Source organism: Ranitomeya variabilis, chromosome 2 (assembly GCF_051348905.1).
Source record: "Ranitomeya variabilis isolate aRanVar5 chromosome 2, aRanVar5.hap1, whole genome shotgun sequence".
In the NCBI taxonomy this organism is placed as follows: Eukaryota; Metazoa; Chordata; class Amphibia; order Anura; family Dendrobatidae; genus Ranitomeya; species Ranitomeya variabilis.
In genome coordinates this window covers 71772062-71799538 of record NC_135233.1, presented here as the reverse complement: position 1 = coordinate 71799538, position 27477 = coordinate 71772062, and the positions used below count along the sequence as shown (strand labels likewise).

The following is a 27477-nucleotide window of genomic DNA, read 5'->3' as shown; positions in this document are numbered from 1 at the left end:
TGAATGGAGAAAAACATTTTGTGCAAATATGGCGTGCGGAAATGATGCTTCTTTTTAATGTAACTACTGTGTACAGAGCTCTTCATAAATATTTCCTAAATAAGTAGAAATTTTAAGTGGTAATTAAAAAAAAGGTTGCACAACACGATCTGGACACAGGAACATTTTGTAACAATGAACTCAATTGAAAAATTGTTCAGTTTAGCATGGTCTGAGAAAATTAAAAATTAATTGTACGCCATCTCCTTTTGCAAAAGGATTCTGGTAAAAAAAAACGTCAATGACACAAATGAGAAGATACAAACGCTGATAGATTAGAATTGCTGCTCCTAACAAGATGCCTAAACGTGACTGACTGTAGGCCGCGCTCATGTGGCGCACAGACTTCAGTCTGCCGTTATCACAAGCAAAATAATAGCCGTGCCTATTAGCGATCGCAAATAATGTACTTTATGTTCTGCATTCTCCTACGCTGAACATTATAATTATATTTTCACTTGTTGGGGTGTTCTTAGAACAAAAACAAGTCTATCACTACTAAATGGAAATATTAGATATAATTCGCTCATAATAACCCAAGATATTACATGACGCTGAGCTATAAAAGTCAATGAATCATTTTAGAAAGGAGAAGAAAATGGCAAAACAAATAAAAACAGGGCATTCTGGGTATGATATCATAAAGTAACCCTTGGTGTATTTACTAGAGAATGACGGCAGCGGCAGGACTCACAGTGGCTGCAGAGAACTAGTCAATCCCTGCTTCGGTCTATTGGTCCAGATACCGTACATGTCCGTGGCACAGGACTTAGGGAGCAGTGTATCTACATACAAAGGAATTAATATCCTGCCATACATCGCTGCTATACGCACACCCCTGGCGTTTTGACTGCTGGCTCTGCTGCCTGTCTGTGCAGGGCGAGCTGTCAAACAAAACACCGTGCTTACAAGTGAGCAATTTCAGAGAGGACAATAAACCTTTTTAATGGCTTGAGAAAGGCCCTGTGTGGCCAAAACTTTGCATGTTTTTTCAGCATCATTTTTCTCTTATGTTTAGACTGGGGTCAGTAAAGTTTTTAAGAAGGAGGATCATTGATGCCTTCACTTTCTGGAACTGATGGCAGCTTTTCAACCTTGTGGAGGGTTATACCAAGTTAGCACGAACTGTGGAGTGGGGCACAGAATATAGCTCGATAAATGATATTTTGAACTGTTCATTATTTTCCTCTTTTAATTAAAGCCCCAGTTTTAGCTGCTGCAAAAAAAAAAACAGACCCAAAGCATAATGCTGCCTCCACCATGCTTCACTGTGGTTATGTTCTTTTGGTGATGCGAAGCGTTGACTTTCCGTCAAAAATACCTTTTGGAATTCTGGCCAAAAAATTAAACCTTGGTCTCATCAGACCAAAACACGTTTTACCACATGCTTTTGACAGAGTATGTAGATTTTGAAAAAACATAGCTGGGCTTGGATGTTCTTTAAGGCTTCTGTCTTGCCACCCTTCCCCACGGGCCAGACACATGAAGAATATGGGAGATTGTGGTCACATGCAGTACAAAACCAGTAGTGTCAAGAAACAAGCACAGACTTTACCCAATGAAAATGAATAATCAATCCAAAAGGAAAAATAAGCAGATTTACATAAGATATATGACAAAGGTACTTAATTTCACACACATTATTGATTTACAAAACAAAAATTAACAGACTGTTACTGTAATTTTTTTCCGCATTGTCAGTCTTCTTATAAAAAGCACGTAGTCACAGAAAAACAAACTAAAGGATTTATTTTAGTTTGTTTTCACTTTCAAAGAAAATCTCAAGTCACTGAATGTTCTTATTTCTGAACACCAGCAGTAATGAAACAGGCAGCGTGGAGCCTTTACTTGGTGTGAACCTATTACATTTGCTTGTATGTTTTTCATATTCCGTTTAATTCCCATGGAGGCTTGCTGAGCGCTGCAATTGTAATCCGCTTCCCAAGGAGTAAAAATGGCAAATTTCTCTGACATTTTCATTTCCATTATTTGTCTGCTCTAAAGTAGATATAACGGGATTCCTAAAAAACACTTTGTCCTGTACCAGTCAATAGGGAAAAAAAAATGCAAAAAAAAGTTTTAGCAACTTTGTGAATTCTAAGCCTACTGAGTGAATTTAAGTAACTGAATGCAGTTTTATTCATACATATAGCTTCTTCCTAAATTCTGCTGTAAGGCCATTTTCCCGAGGAAAAATAGCAGTCTGACTCTGTACTAAATATACGAGTTGAATAGAGCAAAAATCAGAGCATTGGCAACTGGGGAAAATGCAATTTCAGATCTTTGCCACACTGTTATCAACCTCTATGGAGAACAGCAGGTCCAGCCCTGTAGACATGAACACGAATTTAGCCCCCTGGATCCCGTTTAACCAAGTGACAGGTTATAGGTCATCCAGCAAAAAGGTTTTTAAGTCAATCGGTTTGCGCTATTTAAAAAAAAAAAAGAACTGAAATTACTACAATTACTTATCTCCCCCCCTGCTCCGATGCTGGATTTCCTACATTGCTTCTGTCTTTGCTGAAAGGCTGCATCAATAACAGCACGATTACTAAGCACATGACCGCTGCAGCCAATCATTATGCTCACCAGTGATGTCGATACAGCCCCTTAGCTTCGTCATTGGCCGCTGCTCTATAATTACGGTATGTCGTCACTGCTGCAGCCTATAGCAGTTGAAGACAATGCTTTCTAGGATGTTCCAAGTGCAAAAAAGTATTTTATTTCTCCATACAAGTAAAAAACAGCAAGCGAGCATCAAAACATACCGATACAATCTCATATAGGCGCTAAATGTGACAACCTGCCAAATCATTGATATACACCCACAAAAATATGTCATATTATAAACACACAAGTCACCGCTGCACCCATTGATTACGCTCAGATATGTTGCCGATGCAGACGGCACAAGTCACTGAGCTCAGTCAATGATGGTGGCGGCAACCTGTCAAAGACCTAAGCAGAACAGCAGCAGTGCCACCGCTGGAGCAGAGGGAGGTAACAGCAGTGCCACCGCCTTAAGCAGGGAGTGGTAACAGCAGTGCCATCGTCTTTAGCAGGGGGAGGTAACACAGCAGTGCCACCGCCTTTGGCAGGGGGAGGTAACAGCAGTGCCATCGCCTTTGGCAGGCGGAGGTAACACAGTAGTACCACCGCCATTAGCAAGGGAAGGTGACATAGCAGTGCCAACGCCTTTAGCAGGGGGAGGTAACACAGCAGCACCACCGCCATAAGCAGGGGAAGGTGACATAGCAGTGCCAACGCCTTTAGCAGGGGGAGGTAACACAGTAGTACCACCGCCATTAGCAGGGGAAGGTGACATAGCAGTGCCAACGCCTTTAGCAGGGGGAGGTAACACAGTAGTACCACCGCCATTAGCAGGGGAAGGTGACATAGCAGTGCCAACGCCTTTAGCAGGGGGAGGTAACACAGCAGCACCACCGCCATTAGCAGGGGAAGGTGACATAGCAGTGCCACTGCCATTAGCAGGGGGAGGTAACACAGCAGTGCCACCGCCATTAGCAGGGGGAGGTAACATAGCAGCACCACCGCCATTAGCAGGGGGAGGTAATAGCAGTGCCACCGCCTTTAGCAGGGGGTGATAACACAGCAGCACCACCGCCATTAACAGGGGGAGGTAACACAGCAGCACCACCGCCATTAGCAGGGGGAGGTAACACAGCAGTGCCACCGCCTTTAGCAGGGGGTGATAACAGAGCAGCAGCACCGCCATTAACAGGGGGAGGTAACACAGCAGCACCACCGCCATTAGCAGGGGGAGGTAACACAGCAGTGCCACCGCCTTTAGCAGGGGGTGATAACACAGCAGCACCACCGCCATTAGCAGGGGGAGGTAACACAGCAGTGCCACCGCCTTTAGCAGGGGGTGATAACACAGCAGCACCACCGCCATTTGCAGGGGGAGGTAACACAGCAGCACCACCGCGATTAACAGGGGGAGGTAACACAGCAGAGCCACCGCCTTTAGCAGGGGGAGGTAACACAGCAGCACCACTGCCATTAGCAGGGGGAGGTAACACAGCAGCACCACTGCCATTAGCAGGGGGAGGTAGTACAGTAGGTTACATGAGACGCATTGGGTTGTGTGTGGCTGTTGAACAGGAGGATTACGTTAACATGCAGGGTCTGTATTAATGCATCTGTACGCTAGACTACATGTTACCTGTGTACTCATTTGCTATAATGCAGATACTTTTTGCAATTTCTTGAGAGAACTTTCATATTGTTACATTTTTGGCTTTTGCACCTTTTTCACTATGTATTCCTTTTGGAGGAATATAATTTCTTGAATTGCATATAGACATCTTCTTGGAATGTCAATAATATAAAAGGAGTTACCCAAAACGGAGAACCCCTTCATAGATAATAGATTTTCTATTGTATTATAGAAAAACAACCTCTACTCCCCCTCCTGCATCGGTGCCGTGCCAGTTATGTCAGCACACGTGTCTTCCATGACATTGCTGTGTCATGTGACTGCTGCAGCCAATCATGGGCTGCATCACTCACACTTCCTTTAGACAAAACGCAGATGTCGGAGAAAAGTATGAGAACTGTAGCCCACTAGCAGCTGCTGATCATTGTGATCAAGTGAGCGCAGGGAGACCCGGCACCATCAACGTGGTAGGCGAGTATGTGTTTTACTCTGAGGACCACTCCACAAGGCATAGACCGGAGCAAAGGATGAGATGCAGATCTGTCATCATAAGGAGATGGTAAAATATCAGCTTCACTGCACTATTTACTTCTCATTACATCCCGAGATATACAATGGGGCTGGTAATGAGGAAATCCCCACTCTCACCCCACAGGCTCCAAGAAGCAAACGCCATATTCCTGAGCATCAACCTCACATTCCGTCATTTCAGATTGAAGGGTAAACAGGGACTGGCCTGGCGGTCTGCAGAGGGGTCCGGTCACACGGAACTGCTGAATGGAAAAAGGGGTAAAGTTTCTCCTCAACGGGAAACCTGTCCCATGGTCCCTACAGTAAAATCAGTGCACAGAAGGGGAGACAAGGAAAAGCGGAGCAGAATTATATAAAGGTTTTGTTAAAACTTATCCTTTAATTAGGTGTAATATAAAATGACCAACGGTAAGAATACAAAAAAATGAAATAAAAAAAAATAAAAAGCGGGGAGGGGACCAACAGTGAAAAACAAGCGCCCTATTACCAACAACATACACAGGGAAATACTGGTAAAAAGTAATGACAGAGTTAACCTACGTTCACATTTGCGTTGTTGGGCGCAGCTTTGGCGACGCAACCAACAACGCATGTACACAACGCAGCGTTTTGCGACGCATGCGTTGTCATAAGATCCTACAGATCAGAACTTTCGGTGCAGGGAAAACACTACAAGTAGTGTCCCCTGCGCCCTGTCTTGTACGTCTATATGACGCATGCGTCGTAAAACGCAGTACAACTCATACCGGCGCATGTCCATGCGCCCCCCATGTTAAAGATAGGGGCGCATGATGCATGAGTCGGTATGCGTCGACGACACTGCACCCAACAACGCAAATGTGAACATAGCCGTACAGGTCCCAAGAGTCAGTCTGAACTGATGGACCAACTGGTTGACAATGCCTGTGGGAATACTTATCCATGCACGCAACTGAAGCTCGAATGCTTGTAAATGGCTTAATGACGACCTCCTTATAGGAGTTACTGTACCTGTGTACACCATTTGCATGGAATACCATTTGCATAAAGTCACATATGTATCTTCTATGTATCACACAATTTTGACTGATCACAATTAGTAAAATCAGTCTCAGAAAAAGTATCTGCACAAGTCCAAAAACAGCACCCCACCGATCCAATGGTTGTATGTGGTACTGCAGCTCAATTCCATTCACTCCAATGGAATTGAAATGCCAGACACTGCCCATGTACAGTATAGAATTCTTGGTATTGTGAGGGGAAACCTGCTCTGGCTTCCTTATTCCAAAAATGCACTGCAAGTAATCGGGGGGGTACCACAAGTGCATCCGAAATATTTGACAAATGTAATCCATAAAATTCTGTTTAATCAACTTGAAAGGTAAATTATCCGAGATTTTAGGTAGTGGAAATAATGTTAGAATAAATCTCCAGAAATTAATGAAGCTAGCTAAGGGACCTTAGTAAATCTGAATGCTGAGCATTATGGTTTCTACGGGATTTAAGTTACTTAGTAATTTTGTCAGATAAAAAATGTAAAAAAAAAAACCAGTTTTCCAAGCACTGAAAATCAAATGGCGTCCATTATCATTTCCTAAATGGCGTAATTTCCATGTAGAACGTTAGGAAGATTGTATCTGCCGCTTTCTATTCGGGGGATTCAGATTCTCAGAAAGCAGATGTCATACGTTCACTCACCTCACATGCCTTACTGACTGTCACAGCGGGATGCTGCTTGGAAACTGATATTTTTATTAAAAAGTACCTCTCCTCCTACCCAAAACCTGTAGAACAGCATGGACTAGCTGCCCTTTTTTCCACGTCATTTTGAAACTGCTTTTGGTGCACATACCAGACCAATATGTCCAAGGACTAACATGATTCTCATGCCCTGTAAATTGCCATGCACTTTTATTCAGTGGCTGATCTTCTAAATCAGAATTCTGGCAGCACGATAACTGCTGGAACTTCCTTTCCTTAGTCTTTGAGTCTCTGTTATTAGAGATACATTACATACAGTACAGAGCAAAAGTTTGGACACACCTTATTTAAAGATTTTTCTGTATTTTAATTTAATAAGTGGGATTTCTTGCCTTATAAATGGGGTTGGGACCATCAGTTGTGTTGAGCAGAAGTCTGGTGGATACACAGCTGATAGTCCTACTGAATAGACTGTTAGAATTTGTATTATGACAAGAAAAAAGCAGCCAAGGAAAGAAAATCGAGTGGCCATCCTTACTTTAAGAAATGAAGGTCAGTCAGTCCGAAAAATAGGGCAAACTTTGAATGTGTCCACAAGTGCAGTGGCAAAAACCATCAAGCGCTACAAAGAAACTGGCTCACATGAGGACCGCCCCAGGAAAGAAAGACCAAGAGTCACCTCTGCTTCTGAGGATAAGTTTATCCGAGTCACCAGCTTCAGAAATCGCAGGTTAAAAGCAGCTCAGATTAGAGACCAGGTCAATGCCACCCAGAGTTCTAGCAGCAGACACATCTCTACAACAACTGTTAAGAGGAGACTTTGTGCCTCAGGCCTTCATGGTAAAATAGGTGCTAGGAAACCACTGCTAAGGACAGGCAACAAGCAGAAGAGACTTGTTTGGGCTAAAGAACACAAGGGATGGACATTAGACCAGTGGAAATCTGTGCTTTGGTCTGATGAGTCCAAATTTGAGATCTTTGGTTCCAACCACCGTGTCTTTGTGCGACGCAGAAAAGGTGAATGGATGGAATCTACATGCCAGGTTCCCACCGTGAAGCATGGAGGAGATGGTGTGATGGTGTGGGGGTGCTTTACTGGTGACACTGTTGGGGATTTATTCAAAATTGAAGGCATACTGAACCAGCATGGCTACCACAGCATCTTGAAGCAGCATGCTATTCCATCCGGTTTGCGTTTAGTTGGACCATCATTTATTTTTCAACAGGACAATGACCCCAAACACACCTCCAGGCTGTGTAAGGGCTATTTGACCAAGAAGGAGAGTCATGGGGTGCTACGCCAGATGACCTGGCCTCCACAGTCACCAGACCTGAACCCAATCGAGATGGTTTGGGGTGAGCTGGACCGCAGAGTGAAGGCAAAAGGGCCAACAAGTGCTAAGCATCTCTGGGAACTCCTTCAAGATTATTGGAAGACCATTCAGGAGAACTACCTCTTGAAGCTCATCAAGAGAATGCCAAGAGTGTGCAAAGCAGTCATCAAAGCAAAAGGTGGCTACTTTGAAGAACCTAGAATACAAGACATATTTTCAGTTGTTTCACACTTTTTTGTTAAGTATATAATTCCACATGTGTTCATTCATAGTTTTGATGCCTTCAGTGTGAATGTACAATTTTCATAGTCATGAAAATACAGAAAAATCTTTAAATGAGAAGGTGTGTCCAAACGCTTGGTCTGTACTGTATGTCAACAGTCAGTGGACAGTAAGTTACACAAAAGGGAGATACCGAGTAGCTTGCGCTGTGGAGTGATTTTTCAGAGGTAATATGCTTTACTCATCCTCCACCAGGTCCAGCAACAAGTCTCCACCACTGCTATTGTGTCTACAGCAATGATTTCACACCGACAGAGCTGCTATCAATCAGTGGGATCAGCAGCTCTGATCTGCTGATACCATCAACTCGGGCAGAGCTGCTGAGCTCACTGATTGATAGCAGCGCTGCTAATGTGACAACAGTGCTGTAGACAGCACCAAAGACCGAAAGAAGCAGCACTCAGCATTTGGCACAATGGAGGCCGAGGATTGCACAGTTAGGACCATTCCTTTTAGTCGCGGTTTAGAGCGGTTAGGCTGCTGTCACACTAGCAGTATTTGGTCAGTATTTTACATCCAGTATTTGTAGCCAAAACCAGGAGTGGAACAATTAGAGGAAAAGCCGGATTACTCACCGGTAATGCTCTTTTAGTGAGTCCACGACAGCACCCTACTGGAGAGAGGGATCCGCCCCGCAGGAACAGGAAACCTATTGAGAAATAAAAGGGGGCGGTCCGCCTCTCCTCCTCAGTTTTGATTTCAGAGTACCCGGAGGACCGCCAATATTAGGCAAATATCATTTATTTCATTCTTTAAACTTATTTGCTTATGATTAAAAGGATTTTACTCAAATAATATGCATTATATTAATATAGGGAGGGATGTAAGAGGGTGCTGTCGTGGACTCACTAAAAGAGCATTACCGGTGAGTAATCCGGCTTTTTACTCTTCGCCACGACAGCACCCTACTGGAGATCTTTCAGAGACCATCACCTAGGGAGGGGACCACCGTGCTGAGGACAGTCCTGCCAAAGTCTAGGTCAGAAGTTGACGATAGGTCTAGCCTATAGTGGTTATAAAATGTAGAAGGATTTGACCACGTTGCCGCCTTACATATAGTTTCAATCGGGACGTCTCCCCTCTCTGCCCAGGAGGATGCCATCGCTCTGGTAGAGTGTGCCGTTATGCCTTCCGGAGGGTTTTCTTTCCTCGCGGAGTAAGCCAGTCTGATAGCCTCTCTGATCCACCGGGATAAGGTGCTTTTTGTTACTCCATGACCCTTCTTGACACCCTGGAAGGAAATAAACAGAGCCCTACTCTGTCGCCAGCTACTGGTCTTTTCAATGTATTTTAACACTACTCTTTTAACGTCTAGAGTGTGATATTTTTGTTCTTCAGGAGTGGAGGGATTACTGAAGAAAGTGGGCAAGATTATTTCTTGTGACCTGTGGAATTTTTTCGCTACTTTGGGTAGGTAGGAAGGGTCTGGTTTAAGAATTAACTTATCCTGAAAGGTTAACAAAAAAGGTGGATCTATAGAGAGTGCTTGGATGTCACTGATTCTCCTAGCTGAAGTCAGTGCTACCAAGAGGGCCGTTTTTAGTGATAGACATTTAATTGGTATTGAGTCTATTGGCTCGAATGGAGAGTCTGTTAGGGCTTGTAAGACTAAATATAAATCCCAGGGTGGAATTCTAGGTATGATAACTGGATTCATTCTTTCGCAGGCCGTAATAAATCTGGATACCCATCTATCCCCCGCAATGTTATGGCCATAGAGGGCTCCTAGTGCTGAAACATGAACCTTTAAGGTGTTTACAGTTAGACCTAGTTCTCTCCCTTTTTGAAGAAACTCCAGGATAGAATGTATCGGAATCTCTGACGTGTTGGTAAATGTATGGAATTGAAAAAATTTTCTCCATACTCTTGTATAGATTTTTGTGGTGGAGGGTTTTCTACTATGGAGAAGCGTATCAATTAAACCCCCCGAGAATCCTCTCGATCTTAGCATCTGCCTCTCAAGTTCCAGGCCGTCAGGTGGAGATTGTCCACCTGAGGGTGGAAAAACGGACCCTGAAAGAGAAGGTTGGGCGTTGAGGGGAGGACCCAAGGATCTGAGACCGACATGGTCCGTAGCCATGAGAACCATGGTCTCTTGGGCCAGAATGGAGCTATCAGTACAACTCTCGCCCCTTCTTCTCTGATTTTGCGTATAACTTGAGGTAGCAATATGATCGGAGGAAATGCGTACGCCAGACTGAACTGCCAAGGGGCTTGGAGAGCGTCCAGAATGTCCGGATGATCCGCTGGAGATAGAGAAGCAAATCTCCGGACTTTTCTATTTTTCCTTGTGGCGAAAAGATCTATCTGAGGACGGCCCCAAAGAGATATTATGTCCAGAAATATTTGCTGGTTTAGACACCACTCTCCTTGCCTTAGGGTGTGTCGGCTTAAAAAGTCCGCCTGCTGATTGCTTGCTCCCCTTATGTGCAGTGCAGTAAGGGATGTTAGGTGACTTTCTGCTAGATTTAAGATTTCCGTAGCAGAAGACATCAGAGTCTCTGATCGCGTACCTCCTTGCCGATTTAGATACGCCACCATGGTGGTGTTGTCGGACAGGACTCTGACGTCTTTCCCCCGAATCTGTGGGAGGAAATGGTATAAGGCGTATTTTACAGCATTCAGTTCTTTAAAGTTAGAGGAGCTGCAATTTTCTTCCATGCTCCATAACCCCTGGCAATAATCGTTCCCCATATGAGCGCCCCATCCATGAGGACTGGCGTCAGTGGTTATGGTGTGAGATGGCGTTATTACCCATGGAACCCCACTCAACAAATGGTTTGAGTCTAGCCACCACTCTAAGGAAGTTAAAACCTCCTGAGATAAGGTTATTTTTGTATTTAGGTGACCAAATAACCGTCTATCCTCTTGTAAAATTTGATGTTGTAGTACTCGAGTGTGGTGTTGAGCCCATCTCACTGCTGGTATACAAGAGATAAGAGACCCTAGTAACGACATAGCTTGTCTTAGAGATATACGAGGATTAGTTATTGCGGCTAGGACTTTGTGTCTGATCAGTAGGATTTTTACCTGCGGCAGGAGACACTTTTGAGATATGGAGTCTAACTGGAACCCCAAGAACGCCTGACGGGAAAGCGGAGTGAGTCTGGATTTGTCGGTATTGATTATCCAGCCCAGGTCCTGTAGAGAGGAAATTGCGTGAGCTAAACGATCAGCACATTGAGTAACTGAATTTCCTATTACCAAAAAGTCATCCAGATAGGGCACAATCAAAGTTTCCTTCTGGCGTAGGTGTGCCATCACCTCTAGCATTATCTTGGTGAAGATCCTCGGCGCTGTTGAGAGGCCGAAGGGTAAGGCCGCATACTGGAAGTGACGAACCTCGTTGTTGATTTTTACCGCCACTCTGAGGAATTTTTGGTATCTGTTATGAATGGGGAGATGATAGTAAGCATCCTTTAGATCAATTCCCCCCATCATACAGTTTGGGAAGAGGAGTTTTATGGTGGACCTAATGGACTCCATTTTAAATGTATAATTTTCAATGAATGAATTGAGTTTTTTAAGGTTTATGATGGTTCTGAAAGAACCGTCGGGCTTAGAGATTAGGAATAGGGGAGAGTAGAATCCCCTACCCTCCTGTCCCATCGGTACTTGGACTAGGACCCGTTTTGATATTAGGGTTTGAATTTCAAGCTCTAGAGCCTGTTGCTGTATAGGCGAGCTGAGAGTTGTTATAATATAAGACTCGTGGGGCACACGAGAGAATTTTAATTTAATTCCATCTCGGACGATATTTAAAACCCACGAGCTAGATGTTATCTTCTCCCATTGGGTGGTGAAAAATTTAAGTCTGCCCCCAACTGGTATGTCCTCAGTATTTGTTGTCTTTTGGGGGGGTTGGGTCTTCTAAACATGGTACCTCTCTGCTTGTCGTCCTTAGGGGTCCATGTTGTAGACCTATCTGTTTGCCTCCTTTTGCCAAACGGCCTCCTCTTAAAGGCTCTCCTGTAAAAGGGAATAGAGGATTCAGGAAAAGCTTTCTTCCTGTCCTTTGCCTTTTTGAGTATGTCATCTAAGGTTTTACCAAAGAGGTACTCACCCTCACATGGGATTGCGCATATTTTAGATTTAGATTGCGCGTCCCCTTTCCAGCTCTTCATCCATAGAGCTCTTCTTGCGTTATTTACAAGGCCCGCAGATCTTGCTGCTAAACGGAGTGAGTCGGCGGAGGCGTCTGCCAGAAAGGCCGCTGCTCCTCGTATTAAGGGGATGGCTGCTCTTAGTTTTTCTCTTGAGCTTTTCTTTTCAATTTGCTGGTCTAACTGATCAATCCAGATGATCATTGACCGGGCCGCGCAAGTACTGGCTACTGCAGGTTTGAATATTCCTGTAGCCGCTTCCCAGGAACGTTTAAGGGATGATTCAGCCTTACGATCCAAAGGATCGACCAATAGTCCCGCATCCTCCACAGGTAAAGTGGATTGTTTGGAGGTAGAGGCTACAGCCGCGTCGACTTTAGGGACTTTGGTCCAAGTAAGAAGCTCCTCGTCACTAAACGGATATTTGCGTTTTGAGGCTGAGGGTAGAAAGCCTCTCTGATCTTGCTTCTCCCACTCTCTTTTGATTAATGTTTTCACTGCTGGTATCTCCTCTTTCTGTCTGCCAAACCCGCGAACATTATCTCTTGCGCGGTTTGCGCACCCTTAGACTCCTCACACCCCATGGTATTTCGAATGGATTTTACCAAGTTGTCCACACTGTCTAAGGGGAAACATGAGCGTCCCTCAATCTCTGATGAGGATGATGACGCTGGACATGATGATAGGGAGGCATCTGACAGTATCGGTTGGTCACTATCGGAGTCTGACACAAGTGTCGGTGTTTTAGATTTAGAACTACGCGGTTTTTCCTGGGTCATATTTTTTAGTTCTTCTCTAATAATGGCCCGTAGGTCCGTAATGGACACTGCTGCTCCCTGTGTTGTTTCTTTAAAACAGTCCTCACAAAGTTTTTTGGGGTATGAGTCAGGGAGGGGCTGGTTACACAAGGCACATTCCCTGTGCTTCATTTTTTGTCGTTTTTTGCTCTAAGCGTGTAAGTAGAGAGAGAAAGGGAAAAGAGAGAGATAGGGAGACAGCGTTAGCTTAATAGGCAGAGTTCACAACTCACCCAGTGAAGCAAATAATACCGGATCAGAAGGCCGAGATCCTGTTCTGGAACCGTCGCTTTTACGAGCGGTGTCCGAGGATCCTCTGGCGTGATCTTTGGCGGGGGGTACTGGAACTCCGGTTGTAGGGTCCATGGCACCTGGGGATGACATCTCTGCATCGCCGTTTCAGTGTTAGTGAGCGCTTTAAATAGAGCGCCAAAACGTTGGGTTTTTTTTGGGGTTTTTTTTTCGCGCATGCGCAGACAGTGCCGCTCCCCTGCCCTGGATCCGGCCTAGGCGCCCTGGAAGTCCAAGATCCACTTCCGGGGTAGCCTGTATTTGCGGCGGTCGGCGCGTGTGCGGCCCGGGATTCAACGCCGGGCCGCGAAGGAAGGTCATCTTACCCACTCCTGCTGCCGTACCGCACGCTGGGAAGGACGCCGGTCGGCCTTTCCCGGACCCGGCCGTCTGCCCGCTCCATCAGACGAGGGGGGAGCCGTCTAACGGAACTCCCCCGACGCTGCTTCTGAGCCGCAGCCCCTGCCGTTCTCTCGGATACTGCGCAGGCGGCATGCAAGCCCAGGTATGTTTTCTCATTCGGAAGTCCTGTCGTTCCCGCAGGAACAGGAAACCTAAACTGAGGAGGAGAGGCGGACCGCCCCCTTTTATTTCTCAATAGGTTTCCTGTTCCTGCGGGGCGGATCCCTCTCTCCAGTAGGGTGCTGTCGTGGCGAAGAGTAAAAAGTATAATAGAAACATATGCTCCACTTCTGTATTTATCACCCACTCCTGGTTTTGGCTTACAAATACTGGATGTAAAATACTGACCAAATACTGCTAGTGTGACGGCAGCCTTAAAGAAAGCTCAACCCATCCATTCCAGAATTCAATATAAACTTATCACTCTCACCCACAAAGCACTCCATGGCTCAGCACCACCCTACATCTCCTCCCTGGTCTCAGCCTACCATCCTACCCGTGCCCTCCGTTCTGCTAATGACCTGAGGTTAGCATCCTCAATAATCAGAACCTCCTACTCCCATCTCCAAGACTTCTCAAGTGCTGCGCCAATTCTTTGGAATGCATTACCCAGGATAATTTGATTAATCCCCAATCCTCACAGTTTTAAGGGTACCGTCACACAGTACCATTTTAATCGCTACGACGGCACGATCCGTGACGTCGCAGCGATCGTATGAATATCGCTCCAGCGTCGTAGACTGCGGTCACACGGTGCAATCACGGCGCTGGAGCGATGCCGAAGTCCCCGGTAACCAGGGTAAACATCGGGTAACTAAGCGCAGGGCCGCGCTTAGTAACCCGATGTTTACCCTGGTTACCAGCGTAAACGTAAAAAAAACAAACAGTACATACTTACATTCCGGTGTCTGTCCCCGGCGTTCTGCTTCTCTCCATTGTGTAAGCGCCATAGCCGGAAAGCACAGCGGTGACGTCAGACGTCACCGCTGTGCTCGCTTTCCGGCCGGCGCTCACACTGCAGAGAAGCTGAGACGCCGGAGGACAGACACCGGTATGTAAGTATGTACTGTTTGTTTTTTTTACGTTTACGCTTGTAACCAGGGTAAACATCGGGTTACTAAGCGCGGCCCTGCGCTTAGTTACCCGATGTTTACCCTGGTTACAAGCGAACACATCGCTGGATCGCTGTCACACACAACGATCCAGCGATGTCAGCGGGTGATCAAGCGACGAAAGAAAGTTCCATACGATCTGCTACGACGTACGATTCTCAGCAGGATCCCTGATCGCTGCTGCGTGTCAGACACTGCGATATCGTAACGATATCGCTAGAACGTCACGAATCGTACCGTCGTAGCGATCAAAATGGTACTGTGTGACGGTACCCTAAGTGTGCCCTAAAAACACATTTGTTCAGACTGGCCTACCACCTCAACACATTAATCTAACTGTCCCTGGGTTGCCCATTCAAAATGTTCACCATAACCAGGTTCCTCACATCATGTTCTCACACGTTTTATGCAGTTAATAACCCTCTGGGTCTGTACTGTTACATATTCTGGCTGATAACCGGTTCATGCAGCTTTACATGAACACCCGAGTCTTACACTATGGCTGGTCAGAACAACGAAAGCAATTGTTACCATCCACCTCTCGTGTCTCCCCTTTTTCCTCGTAGATTGTAAGCTTGGGAGTAGGGCCCTCATTCCTCTGTTGATCTATGTGTTTATTGTTATGCTGTAATATTTATTATTGCCTGTACAAGTCCCCGCTAAAATGCAAAGTGCTGCAGAATATGTTGGCGCTATAGAAATAAAATTATTATTATTATATGGGGGGGGGGTCATAAAACAACAGTTTTTTCAGGTTCGCGAAGATCCCGCATCTCTTTTAAGTGGATGACATTACACAAAGGTTACATGAAGTCTCTGATCTCGGTGCTGTTTGTTCACCTTCTTCTAAGTCAGATAAATAAGGGAAACATCAATGTGCTCTGTAAAGGATTTGTCTTCCTGCGGCCAGATCTGTTTCCAGATTGTGTGCTTATCCCCGAGTTTCACAAGGCATTGTATTTTATTTTCTATAATCAATAAGTTTTACATACGACAATTTCCTAATATATTTATGTTTTCAACAAAACCAGACTTCAGATTAAATCGACTAATATGGTAAGACATGGTAAAATAGGAGATAATTCCCTTCATATGATGCTAAAGTTGGCTTCTTATTCGGCAGTTTCTATTTTTCAGTTTTTTACAGGTTTAATGACAAAAATAAAAAATTACAAAAATAATACAATATGGCAAGGGGCTTTGACGCCCACTTTTGTGCAAGTTCGATCACTTTTGTAACTGCTTTTAACCCCTTCAAGAAGCAGCCGTTTTTCGCTCCCCTCCTTCCCAGAGCCATACCTTTTTTATTTTTCCGTCAATTTGGCCATGTGAGGGCTTATTTTTTGTGGGACGAGTTGCGCTTTTGAACGACATCATTGGTTTTTACCATGTCTTGTATTAGAAAACGGGAAACAAAGTCCAAGTGTGGTGAAATTGCAAAAAAAAAAGTGCAATCCCACACTTGTTTTTTGTTTGGCTTTTTTGCTAAGTTCAATAAATGATAAACGTAACCTGCCATTGTGATTCTCTCACCCATTACGAGTTCATAGACACCAAACATGTCTAGGTTATTTTTTACCTAAGTGGTGAAAAAAAAATTCCAAACTTTGCTAAAAAAAAAAAAAGTTGCGCCATTTTCCGATACCCGTAGCGTCTCCATTTTTCGGGATCTCGGGTTGGGTGAGGGCTTATTTTTTGTATGTCGAGCTGACGTTTTTAATGATATCACTTTTGTGCAGATACGTTCTTTTAATTGCCCGTTATTGCATTTTAATGCAATGTCGCGGCGACCAAAAAAAACTTAATTCTGGCGTTTTGAATTTTTCTCTCGCTACGCCGTTTAGCAATCAGGTTAATCATTTTTATTGATAGATCGGACGATTCTGAACGCGGAGATACCAAATATGTGTAGGTTTGATTTATTTTTTATTGTTTTATTTGGAATGGGGCGAAAGGGGGGTGATTTAAACTTTTATACTTTTTTTTTTTTTTTTTTTAAACATTTTTTTAAACTTTTGCCATGCTTCAATAGCCGCCATGGGAGGCTAGAAACTGGCACAACTGGATCGGCTCAGTTACATAGCAGCAATCATCAGATCGCTCCTATGCAGCTGAATTACAGGCTTGCTATGAGCGCCGACCACAGGGTGGCGCTCACAGCAAGCCGGCATCAACAACCATAAAGGTCTCAAGGAGGCCTCTAGTTGTTATGCCGATGCATCGCTGACCCCTGATCACATGACGGGGGTCGGCGATGCGCGCATTTCCAGCCCGATGGCCGGAAGAGGTTGTTAAATGCCGCTGTCAGCGTTTGACAGCGGCATTTAACTAGTTAATAGAGGCGGGTGGATCGCGATTCCACCTGCCGCTATTGTGCGCATGTCAGCTGTACAAAACAGCTGACATGTCGCGGCTTTGATGTGGGCTCAGCGCCGTAGCCCACATCAAAGGGGGAGACACGACATGCACAGTACTAGTACGGCGCATGTCGTGAAGGGGTTAAGCACATTCACATCAGGACACCTCGCTGCATTGTATTTTATTATTGTCTTATTTTATTTTTGTCGTTAAACCTGTAAAAAAAAACAACTTTTGCCCAATAAGAAACCAACTTCAGCATCGTTCCCTTCATACCATCTGAACAGTTCAGTACTTACGGCTTTAATGCGGAGCTTGTCATCTAGCACCTCGAGTACGGCGTGGCTCCTGGATACTCTCTTATCTGCAATCTATAGGAAATAATAACATGGAAAAATCAGGAATAATAGCACAGATGAAAAGAGGGTTTCCAGGATTATACAAGAAAAAAAACAATCCTTGCAGCTAATTCCATCACTTCAGTGGTTCATCAATGTGACAGAAGGTGATGATGTCTTGTCCATCAGTTACTCGAGCGCTGCAGCCAATCACTGGCCTCAGCAGTAGTGTAGTGTAATGTTACCACTGACGCCAGTGATTGGCTGCAGCAGTCAGGTGAGTAATGGAAAATATAGCATGACATTCAGTACTGGCAGGGAACAAAGTAAAACCAAAGCTGGAGAAGCAGTGGCCTCCAGGACAAACGATTAGTAATTTATTCTATAACACTCCCTACCCGAGCACTGTATGTAAAAACTAAAGCTCAATGCACATTGCATATAAGTTTTATAGAGGACCTGCCACCAGAACAATAGGGGACAGTTATTGCCTGTATTTTATTCTTGACAATTCGCTGAATATTTCAGTTTTTACCTCTTTAAAATCCACCATACGTTTCCATAATATGGACCTTTCTATTTAATGCTAATATTTAATGCGTCTACAGAGGTGGCGGGGCTCACGGGGTAATTATGTAGAGTAGCTAAAGTCCCCCGATAATCCCGTGAGCCAGGCCCCATTGCTAAACAACAAGGTCCATGTCTCAGGAGACACATGAAGGATTTTTAAAAAATAAATAAATAAATGGAATACTCAGGGGGGCACTGGGAATAAATTAGGGCCACAAAGTGGCCACTTCTGACCTGGTGACATCATTCTTTAAACTGGTGGTCTCCAAAGATTATTGCTCCACAGGATCAAGAAGGAAAGAAGACCAAACTGAGCTGCTCCCCCTCCCAAAGTCCAACACTGCCTCTGTCTGTGGCTCTGGACATAGTGTACAGGCTGCAGGGATGTCACGGGGACAGCGCTGCAGACCATCACTATCTGCACTTCTGTGGCTGCTGAGATCAGTGATAGGCTGCAGGGATGTCACGGCGACAGCGCTGCAGACCATCACTATCTGCACTTCTGTGGCTGCTGAGATCAGTGATAGGCTGCAGGGATGTCACAGTGACAGCACTGCAGCCCATCACTATCTGTGCTCTTCTGTGGCTGCTGAGATCAGGGATAGGCTGCAAGGATGTCACGGCGACAGCGCTGCAGACCATCACTATCTGAACTTCTGTGGCTGCTGAGATCAGTGATAGGCTGCAGGGATGTCACGGCGACAGCGCTGCAGACCATCACTATCTGCACTTCTGTGGCTGCTGAGATCAGTGATAGGCTGCAGGGATGTCACAGTGACAGCGCTGTAGACCATCACTATCTGAACTTCTGTGGCTGCTGAGATCAGTGATAGGCTGCAGGGATGTCACAGTGACAGCACTGCAGCCCATCACTATCTGTGCTCTTCTGTGGCTGCTGAGATCAGGGATAGGCTGCAAGGATGTCACGGCGACAGCGCTGCAGACCATCACTATCTGTGCACTTCTGTGGCTGCTAAGATCAGTGATAGGCTGCAGGGATGTCACAGTGACAGGGACATCCCAGGGACTACTCTGTCCCCAAAGCTGTCACCACAGTGCACCAGGGGTTAACAGCAGATAACAGAGAGCGCTGGTCACCCTAGGACGCCCGCACACTCGCTGACATGCCCGCACATGCCGCCCGGACTCCTCACTGCCGGCAGATGTATCAGTGCAGGGCGGAGCTCTGCTGTACACGGTCCGCACACAGACGCCGGGCACACTGCGCAGCACTTACACCCAGGAGCGGTCCCCTTCCGACGACAGTCTCCCCCACCGGAATAACATGGCCTCCGCTGCCATCCGTGGCCTCCAGCCGGTAGCCGGACATGTCACACCGGGCTCTGCCGCCAGTAACTAAGGAGACCGGTGTCAGTACAGGAGGCAGTGAACTCTCCCTCCACACTGCGTGCTCGGCGGCCGGCACTTCCTGGTGTGTCACGTGGTGTCGTGTCAGCCTGTCACAGACCAGATGAAGTACGGTAAGTAAACACGAGTCACGTGATGAAAGCAGGGACTATTCCTGACGTAAATACTACTGGACCCCAGCAGTGTTACAAGTGGCGGGGTCACGGGTCTGCCGCTAGTGGTAACAGTGGACGGGGTCACGGGTCTGCCGCTTGTGGTAACAGTGGACGGGGTCACGGGTCTGCCGCTAGTGGTAACAGTGGACGGGGTCACGGGTCTGCCGCTAGTGGTAACAGTGGACGGGGTCACGGGTCTGCTGCTTGTAGTAACAGTGGACGGGGTCACGGGTCTGCCGCTTGTGATAACAGTGGACGGGGTCACGGGTCTGCCGCTTGTGGTAACAGTGGACGGGGTCACGGGTCTGCCGCTTGTGGTAACAGTGGACGGGGTCACGGGTCTGCCGCTAGTGGTAACAGTGGACGGGGTCACGGGTCTGCCGCTTGTGGTAACAGTGGACGGGGTCACGGGTCTGCCGCTAGTGGTAACAGTGGACGGGGTCACGGGTCTGCCGCTTGTGGTAACAGTGGCGGGGTCACGGGTCTGCCGCTTGTGGTAACAGTGGATGGGGTCACGGGTCTGCCGCTTGTGGTAACAGTGGACGGGGTCACGGGTCTGCCGCTAGTGGTAACAGTGGACGGGGTCACGGGTCTGCCGCTAGTGGTAACAGTGGATGGGGTCACGGGTCTGCCGCTAGTGGTAACAGTGGACGGGGTCACGGGTCTGCCGCTAGTGGTAACAGTGGACGGGGTCACGGGTCTGCCGCTTGTGGTAACAGTGGACGGGGTCACGGGTCTGCCGCTTGTGGTAACAGCGGACGGGGTCACGGGTCTGCCGCTTGTGGTAACAGTGGATGGGGTCACGAGTCTGCCGCTTGTGGTAGCAGTGGACGGGGTCACGGGTCTGCCGCTTGTGGTAACAGCGGACGGGGTCACGGGTCTGCCGCTTGTGGTAACAGCGGACGGGGTCACGGGTCTGCCGCTTGTGGTAACAGCGGACGGGGTCACGGGTCTGCCGCTTGTGGTAACAGCGGACGGGGTCACGGGTCTGCCGCTTGTGGTAACAGCGGACGGGGTCACGGGTCTGCCGCTTGTGGTAACAGCGGACGGGGTCACGGGTCTGCCGCTTGTGGTAACAGCGGACGGGGTCACGGGTCTGCCGCTTGTGGTAACAGCGGACGGGGTCACGGGTCTGCCGCTTGTGGTAGCAGTGGATGGGGTCACGGGTCTGCCGCTTGTGGTAGCAGTGGATGGGGTCACGGGTCTGCCGCTTGTGGTAGCAGTGGACTGGGTCACGAGTCTGCCGCTTGTGGTAACAGTGGACGGGGTCACGGGTCTGCCGCTTGTGGTAGCAGTGGATGGGGTCACGGGTCTGCCGCTTGTGGTAGCAGTGGATGGGGTCACGGGTCTGCCGCTAGTGGTAACAGTGGATGGGGTCACGGGTCTGCCGCTAGTGGTAACAGTGGACGGGGTCACGGGTCTGCCGCTAGTGGTAACAGTGGATGGGGTCACGGGTCTGCCGCTTGTGGTAGCAGTGGACTGGGTCACGAGTCTGCCGCTTGTGGTAACAGTGGACGGGGTCACGGGTCTGCCGCTTGTGGTAACAGCGGACGGGGTCACGGGTCTGCCGCTTGTGGTAACAGCGGACGGGGTCACGGGTCTGCCGCTTGTGGTAACAGTGGACGGGGTCACGGGTCTGCCGCTTGTGGTAACAGCGGACGGGGTCACGGGTCTGCCGCTTGTGGTAACAGTGGATGGGGTCACGAGTCTGCCGCTTGTGGTAACAGTGGACGGGGTCACGGGTCTGCCGCTTGTGGTAGCAGTGGACGGGGTCACGGGTCTGCCGCTTGTGGTAACAGTGGATGGGGTCACGGGTCTGCCGCTTGTGGTAGCAGTGGACTGGGTCACGGGTCTGCCGCTTGTGGTAGCAGTGGATGGAGTCACGGGTCTGCCGCTTGTGGTAACAGTGGATGGGGTCACGGGTCTGCCGCTTGTGGTAACAGTGGATGGGGTCACGGGTCTGCCGCTTGTGGTAACAGTGGACGGGGTCACGGGTCTGCCGCTTGTGGTAACAGTGGACGGGGTCACGGGTCTGCCGCTTGTGGTAACAGTGGATGGGGTCACGGGTCTGCCGCTTGTGGTAACAGTGGACGGGGTCACGGGTCTGCCGCTTGTGGTAACAGTGGACGGGGTCACGGGTCTGCCGCTTGTGGTAACAGTGGATGGGGTCACGGGTCTGCCGCTTGTGGTAACAGTGGATGGGGTCACGGGTCTGCCGCTTGTGGTAACAGTGGATGGGGTCACGGGTCTGCCACTTGTGATGACAATGAGCCGGTTCTGCCACCTGTAACAACTATCTACATATTCTATTCTATTCTGAGGGTCCTGGTTGTGAATTTACTGTACTCGACTGATTAAATTTCTTGGTTCCTTTTGAGATGTCTGCGAAAAAATTGTGCAGCTAACGGATGGTCCGTGTGGCATCCATTTTTTTTTTTTTTACTCACACCCATTGACTTGCATTGGCGAGTTTCGTTCGATACTCATATTCAATCACAGCATTCTGTGATTGTTTTTCCTGAAAAAATATACAGTTGAGCTCTGCTTCATTGAATAATATAAGACAGTGCAATGTGCTGTTTTCTCACACTGCACTCCTCCATATTATACACCAGTGTGAGCCCTAAAGCCCCTACTGAATTGTGCTGTTTTGGTGTTCTTTTTTCTCTAGAGACTTCTATGGGGAGCCTGAAAAAAAATGCATGTAAAACACAGTTGTTTTTTTGAAGTGTAGAATCAAAGCTTTTCTGTTCTATAAAAATATACATTAAAAACGCTACTTCAAATCTGCACCAAAAACACATCAAATGAGGGAGAAAATGCATAAATACTATTGTGTAGTTTGGTACGAACACCTAAATCAGTAGACCGTCTGAGGATACATGCACACGTTGTGGAAAGTCCTGTGTATTTTTCCGGACTGATTTTGGTAAATCCGCAGGTAAACCGCACTGCAGATTACCTGCGGAATTACCGCGGTTTTTTTGTGCGGATTTCACATGCGGATTTACACCTGCGGATTCCTATTATGGAGCAGGTGTAAACCGCTGCGGAATCCGCACAAAGAATTGACATGCTGTGGAATAAACAATGCTACGTTTCCGCGCGTTTTTTTCCGCAGCATGTGCACTGTGGATTTTGTTTTCCATAGGTTTACATGGTACTGTAAACTCATGGAAAACAGCTGCCAATCCGCAGCGTCAAAATCGCTGCAGATCCGCAGCAAAATCCGCAATGTGCGCACGTACCCTTAACAATCCTGGATACAATGGGAGAGTCCCGGATTTGTGTCTGCTGCATGTCTCTCACTGCTACGATGTCCCCTCTGACACTGAAGGAGGACAAATGGTAAATGGGTATGGATTTTGGGTGGGGTTAAAACTGTCGCATTGCATGTAGCGTGCTACATAGTTTGTCCCTCTTTCTGTTCTGTAAAGGTGGGAGGTATGCCATTTTACCTGGCACACTGCAGGACTCCATTTCTTGTGATTATTGGGGCCTTAAAGGGGGTGGAGAACTGGTCAAACCCGTTTACTTCCTTGGGTGGAGTTTGCCTACACTGGTTACTGAGAAAAGGCCACACATGCCTCATGTTGTCTCATAGTTGAGGAGCAGTGTCGCAGAATGCCGATCCCCTATTCTGCCTTGGGTGTACCTGCAGTAAATTTCAACCAAACATCTTTCAAATTTGGCAAAAAAAATCTTAACGTAAAGCCATATTCCGTTTGAAAAAAATGTAGCCCAGTTTACCTCTAAGTTTTTGTCTGGAGATAGAGTCTGGCTTTCTTCAGAGTACATCCATCTCAAGACCCCTTGTTTAAAACTTATTCCCCAATGTGTTCTTTTTCACAATGGTTGAAACAGATCAATGTAAATTGTTCTTGCACATGACCAATTCATTTCATGTCTTTGCCCAGGCATCTAATCTATGGTAATTTTTTCCAGGATTCCTTCATCCTTCCTGGGATGTTACTGTGATGCTATGGTCACGTTCTTCCCTCTTTATCTTTTATGCTGCGTTCCTACAATCAGGAATAGGAGCATTTTCTATATTACAAGCACAGTAGATGGGATTTATAGAAATACAGCCTTACCCTATACCCTTGCTTGAGCTTCTGCTTCTTTCATCCCTCAGTACTGTATGCTGTCTACACCACTGTTCTCCATAGATGTCCATCTTCTTGCTCATATTCGGTTTTCAGCATCTTATAGGGCCATTAATGCTGTTCGCCTAACACCTGTTGTCTTAATTTTTACAATAACACTCAACAATTGTTTTTGGCCTCAACAATAATGTATTTTTGGTCCTAGCATTGTGTGAAAGTGCTTTTAATTTCTGTTATTTATTATTTCTATTGTCACGAGGGTGTCACGTCCTCCTGGAAGACCTGGAGTTAGATGGTCACATCGGGTCACGAATCGCAGGTCTTGAGAGACGGTGTGATTTGTGTCCCATATTAAACGGATTTAGTTTCCTCAGGTGATGAAGAGGTTAATGACCTTTTATATGCTGGTCAGTAACATGCAGCTCCAATTCAGCTGCTTCTGATCTGGTCTTTATCGCTTCCTATAAAAACTGGCCAGACCCGCTTGTCCCTGCCAGTGAAAGATTCGTATTCCTGTGCTATAGCTAAGTGGTTGGAGTCGAGTTGTTGTGGAAGTGATCTATGGTTTGCTGTACTACATATGTGTTTATCTCCTGGTCCCTATTCCTTATTAGTTTATTCCTCCTATTATTGGTTAGTGCTTTTGTATGAGAGAGGTTTTCTGTTATCCATGTTTTTTCTTTGAGTCTTGTTTACCTTACATTTCTATCCCATGCCTCATGGGGTGGGGGAGGGGACAGATCAGGGTTTAACAGGTGCATAGTAAGGTCGGAGACTTGGGCCTCTCTCTCTAAGCATCCCTTTGGGACAGGGATAGTTTGAGGCCCCCCTTCATTACCGAAGACCGACACAGCGTGACACCTGTTTGACAGTGACCCTATTTCAATACCTACCAAGTTTTTCCCTTCCCCCATGACGGCACACCTGAGAGAGGGGATCCGCCCAGTCAGGACAGGAACCCTACTGAAAATAAAAGGGCGGTACCTCTCCCTCGCTTCAGTTGGGTTTCCTGTCCTGACAGGGACCCTTGTGCTGAACACGGCGGTTCGACTTACCCAGGTCCCGTCCCGGCGTGGAAGAACAGGCAGCGCCTGTGCGTTGGAGGTTCGGGTCCTGGAGGCGCCGTCCGCAGGTCCCCCCGGGTCACTGCGTCCGTGCGGGCGTTGTGCAGCATGGTTGGAGGACCGGGTTCCTTCCATGGCTGCCACGCCGCCCACCCCTCTCTGCCGGCGCGGCGGCCGCTTCCGGGTCGCTCTTCTGACGTCGCACGTCAGGCCCGCTGTGAATGGGCGTGCCCGTGTGACGTCGGAGGCAGGCGCCGGATCCAAGATGGCGGCGCCCATGAAGAAAACGCCGGCCGGTGAATGAAGACTCCGGCGGCATGGCAGAGAGGGGGAGGGATCACTATTGGGCACCGGAGAGGCGGGGAGTGCAGTGGTCGCCCCATAAAAGGGTGCTGGACCACAGAAGACGCGCTCATGTCCAAAAACTTCGCCATGGAGGTAGGACAACAAGAGCAGCTGCAGCAGTCTTCTTCACAGCAGCAGCAGCCGGAGCTCTCACCAGATGCCTTGCCGAGCCACCAACATACCAGGAGGAGCCGCTCAAGTGGTAAAAACAGTGGTCGTTCCGTCCGGCAAGATTCGTCAACGTCCAGGAGGGACGCTTCACGTGCATCTGTCCAGCCTCAAAAATCGGTACCCTTGATTGTCGGCGGTGGTGAGTGATCTACGTGAATGTATCCCTTATGGTAACAGGGTCCATTTTTCTGTTTTGATCACTAGGGGTCCAGGAAAGCTACCGGTAAAACAAAGAACCGAGAGTGTGCCCTTTGTAAAAACCCGCTCGCAGTGCAGTATCGGAAGGATCTCTGTGCTGACTGCATAAATAAGACTATTCAAGAAGAAACCCCTAATTTCACCACTAGCCTTAAAGCCATAATACAGGCGGAAATAAAAGACTCCTTAAAATTGGCCCTTAGCGAACCAAGAGGGGGAAGCCGTAGGGCGTCTACAGAGTCGGATACCTCTCAGAGACAAGGGAGTCATAAAACATCCCGATCTCCCTCTACTTCCCCAGCCTCGGTCCACTCTTCAGATTCCTCCTCGGACAGTGATTCAGGAGGTCGTCCGTGCCTTCCCACGGAGGACGTGGACAAATTAGTCAAAGCAGTTAGGTCTGCAATGGGCCTTAAAGAGGAGAAGACACCTAGGTCACTAGAGGATGTCATGTTTGGTGGCTTAGAAGAGAGGAGGAAACGCACGTTTCCAGTTAATGCAAAAATAAAAGCATTAATTGAGAAAGAGTGGAAAAGACCTGAAAAAATGGGTTCTTTGCCCTCTTCATCCAAAAGGAGATATCCCTTTGAAAATAAAGACTCTGAACCTTGGGAAAAGATCCCCAAAATTGACGGAGCGGTAGCCAAATGCTTAAAAAAATCGTCCCTTCCATTAGAAGACTCGGGTGTTCTTAAAGACCCGCTTGACAAAAAAGCAGATGGTTTTCTCAGACATATCTGGGAAGCCTCAGCGGGGGGCCTGAAGCCAGCAATCGCTGGAACTTGTACGGCCCGCGCTCTGATGGTCTGGCTACAGCAGATAGAGGATCAGCTAAGGGACAAGGTACCCAGATCCGACATCCTTGCCAATATATCCTTGGTGCAAGGGGCAGCAGCCTTTTTAGCAGACTCTTCTGCGGATTCCGCAAGACTAACGGCCAGAGCAGCGAGCTTGTCTAATGCGGCAAGAAGAGCCCTCTGGCTCAAAGGTTGTCCGGGGGATTTACCATCTAAACACAAGCTGTGCTCCATCCCATGTGATGGCCAACTCCTCTTTGGGAAAAAACTTGAAGAAATCCTGGAACATGCAGGAGATAAAAAGAAAGGCTTTCCCAATATCCCTAAAGAGTCCAAAAAACCCTTTTTTCGGAGAAGATTTAATAGAGGTCGCCCCCCAGGAGAAAGAAAAAACTGGGACTTTAGGGATAAGAGAGGCTCAGGCTACATGTTCAAAGGGCCCTCTACATCGGCAAAGAAATCCCCCCAATGACATTACGCCAGAAGTGGGAGGAAGACTCTCCCTCTTCTTTCCGGCCTGGGTAAACATCTCCCCCAGTACCTGGGTCATAAATATAATCAGAGACGGCCTCAAAATAAAATTCACCTGTCCACCCAGACGAAACTTTATTATAACTCCCCGAAGAAAGTCCCAGCAGGAACAATCTGCCCTAGAAGCCGAAGTCCTGGGACTTATCCACAAAAAGGTTCTTCTGGAGGTTCCGGTTCAGGAGGAGGGAGACGGGTTTTACTCCCCCCTCTTCTTAATCCAAAAACCGGATGGTTCTTGGAGAACTATTATAAACTTAAAAAAACTCAACCAATCCATAGAGAACTACTCTTTCAAGATGGAGTCTATAAATACGACCATAAAACTCCTTTTCCAACACTGCTTCATGGCAGTAATAGACTTGAAAGATGCGTATTATCATATACCAATGCATCCGGAATATCAGAAATACTTGAGAGTAGCTCTCTATGTCCAGAACCAGATGAAACATTATCAATACACAGCCCTTCCGTTCGGTCTGTCTACAGCTCCCAGGGTGTTCACCAAGGTGATGGTGGAAGTAATGTCATACCTCCGGTCCCGGGATGTAGTCATTGTCCCATATCTGGACGATTTCCTGGTAATAGGAAGATCAGAGTCCCACTGCACTCATCAAGTATCAGTGGTAACATCAACTCTAAGGGAGCTGGGTTGGATAATAAATATCCCCAAGTCCAGACTGCTGCCAGTAAAATTACAGTCCTTCCTGGGGTTAATACTGGACTCC

The 27477-nt window shown here is 47.2% G+C and overlaps 2 protein-coding genes across 2 annotated transcripts in view; both read right to left on the bottom strand.

Annotated features, from left to right (window-relative positions):
- Positions 1–19475, bottom strand: part of APLF (aprataxin and PNKP like factor) — a 152265-nt gene extending 132790 nt beyond the window's left edge. The window contains exons 1-2 of the mRNA XM_077282554.1: positions 19255–19475; positions 17409–17480 (exon numbers count right to left, since the gene is read on the bottom strand). Of these exons, the coding sequence (XP_077138669.1) occupies positions 17409–17480; positions 19255–19347 (165 nt within the window). The 5' untranslated portion in view covers positions 19348–19475. The remainder of the gene's footprint in view (positions 1–17408; positions 17481–19254) is intronic.
- LOC143808913 (lamina-associated polypeptide 2-like) lies at positions 8276–17371 on the bottom strand. The gene is made up of 7 exons (XM_077292092.1): positions 17364–17371; positions 12110–12669; positions 11930–12015; positions 11311–11431; positions 11077–11187; positions 10560–10629; positions 8276–8411 (listed from the first exon to the last, which is right to left on the bottom strand). Exons 1-7 carry the CDS (start codon positions 17369–17371, stop codon positions 8276–8278), a joined length of 1092 nt encoding a protein of 363 aa, XP_077148207.1.
- Positions 19476–27477: the final 8002 nt, after the last annotated feature.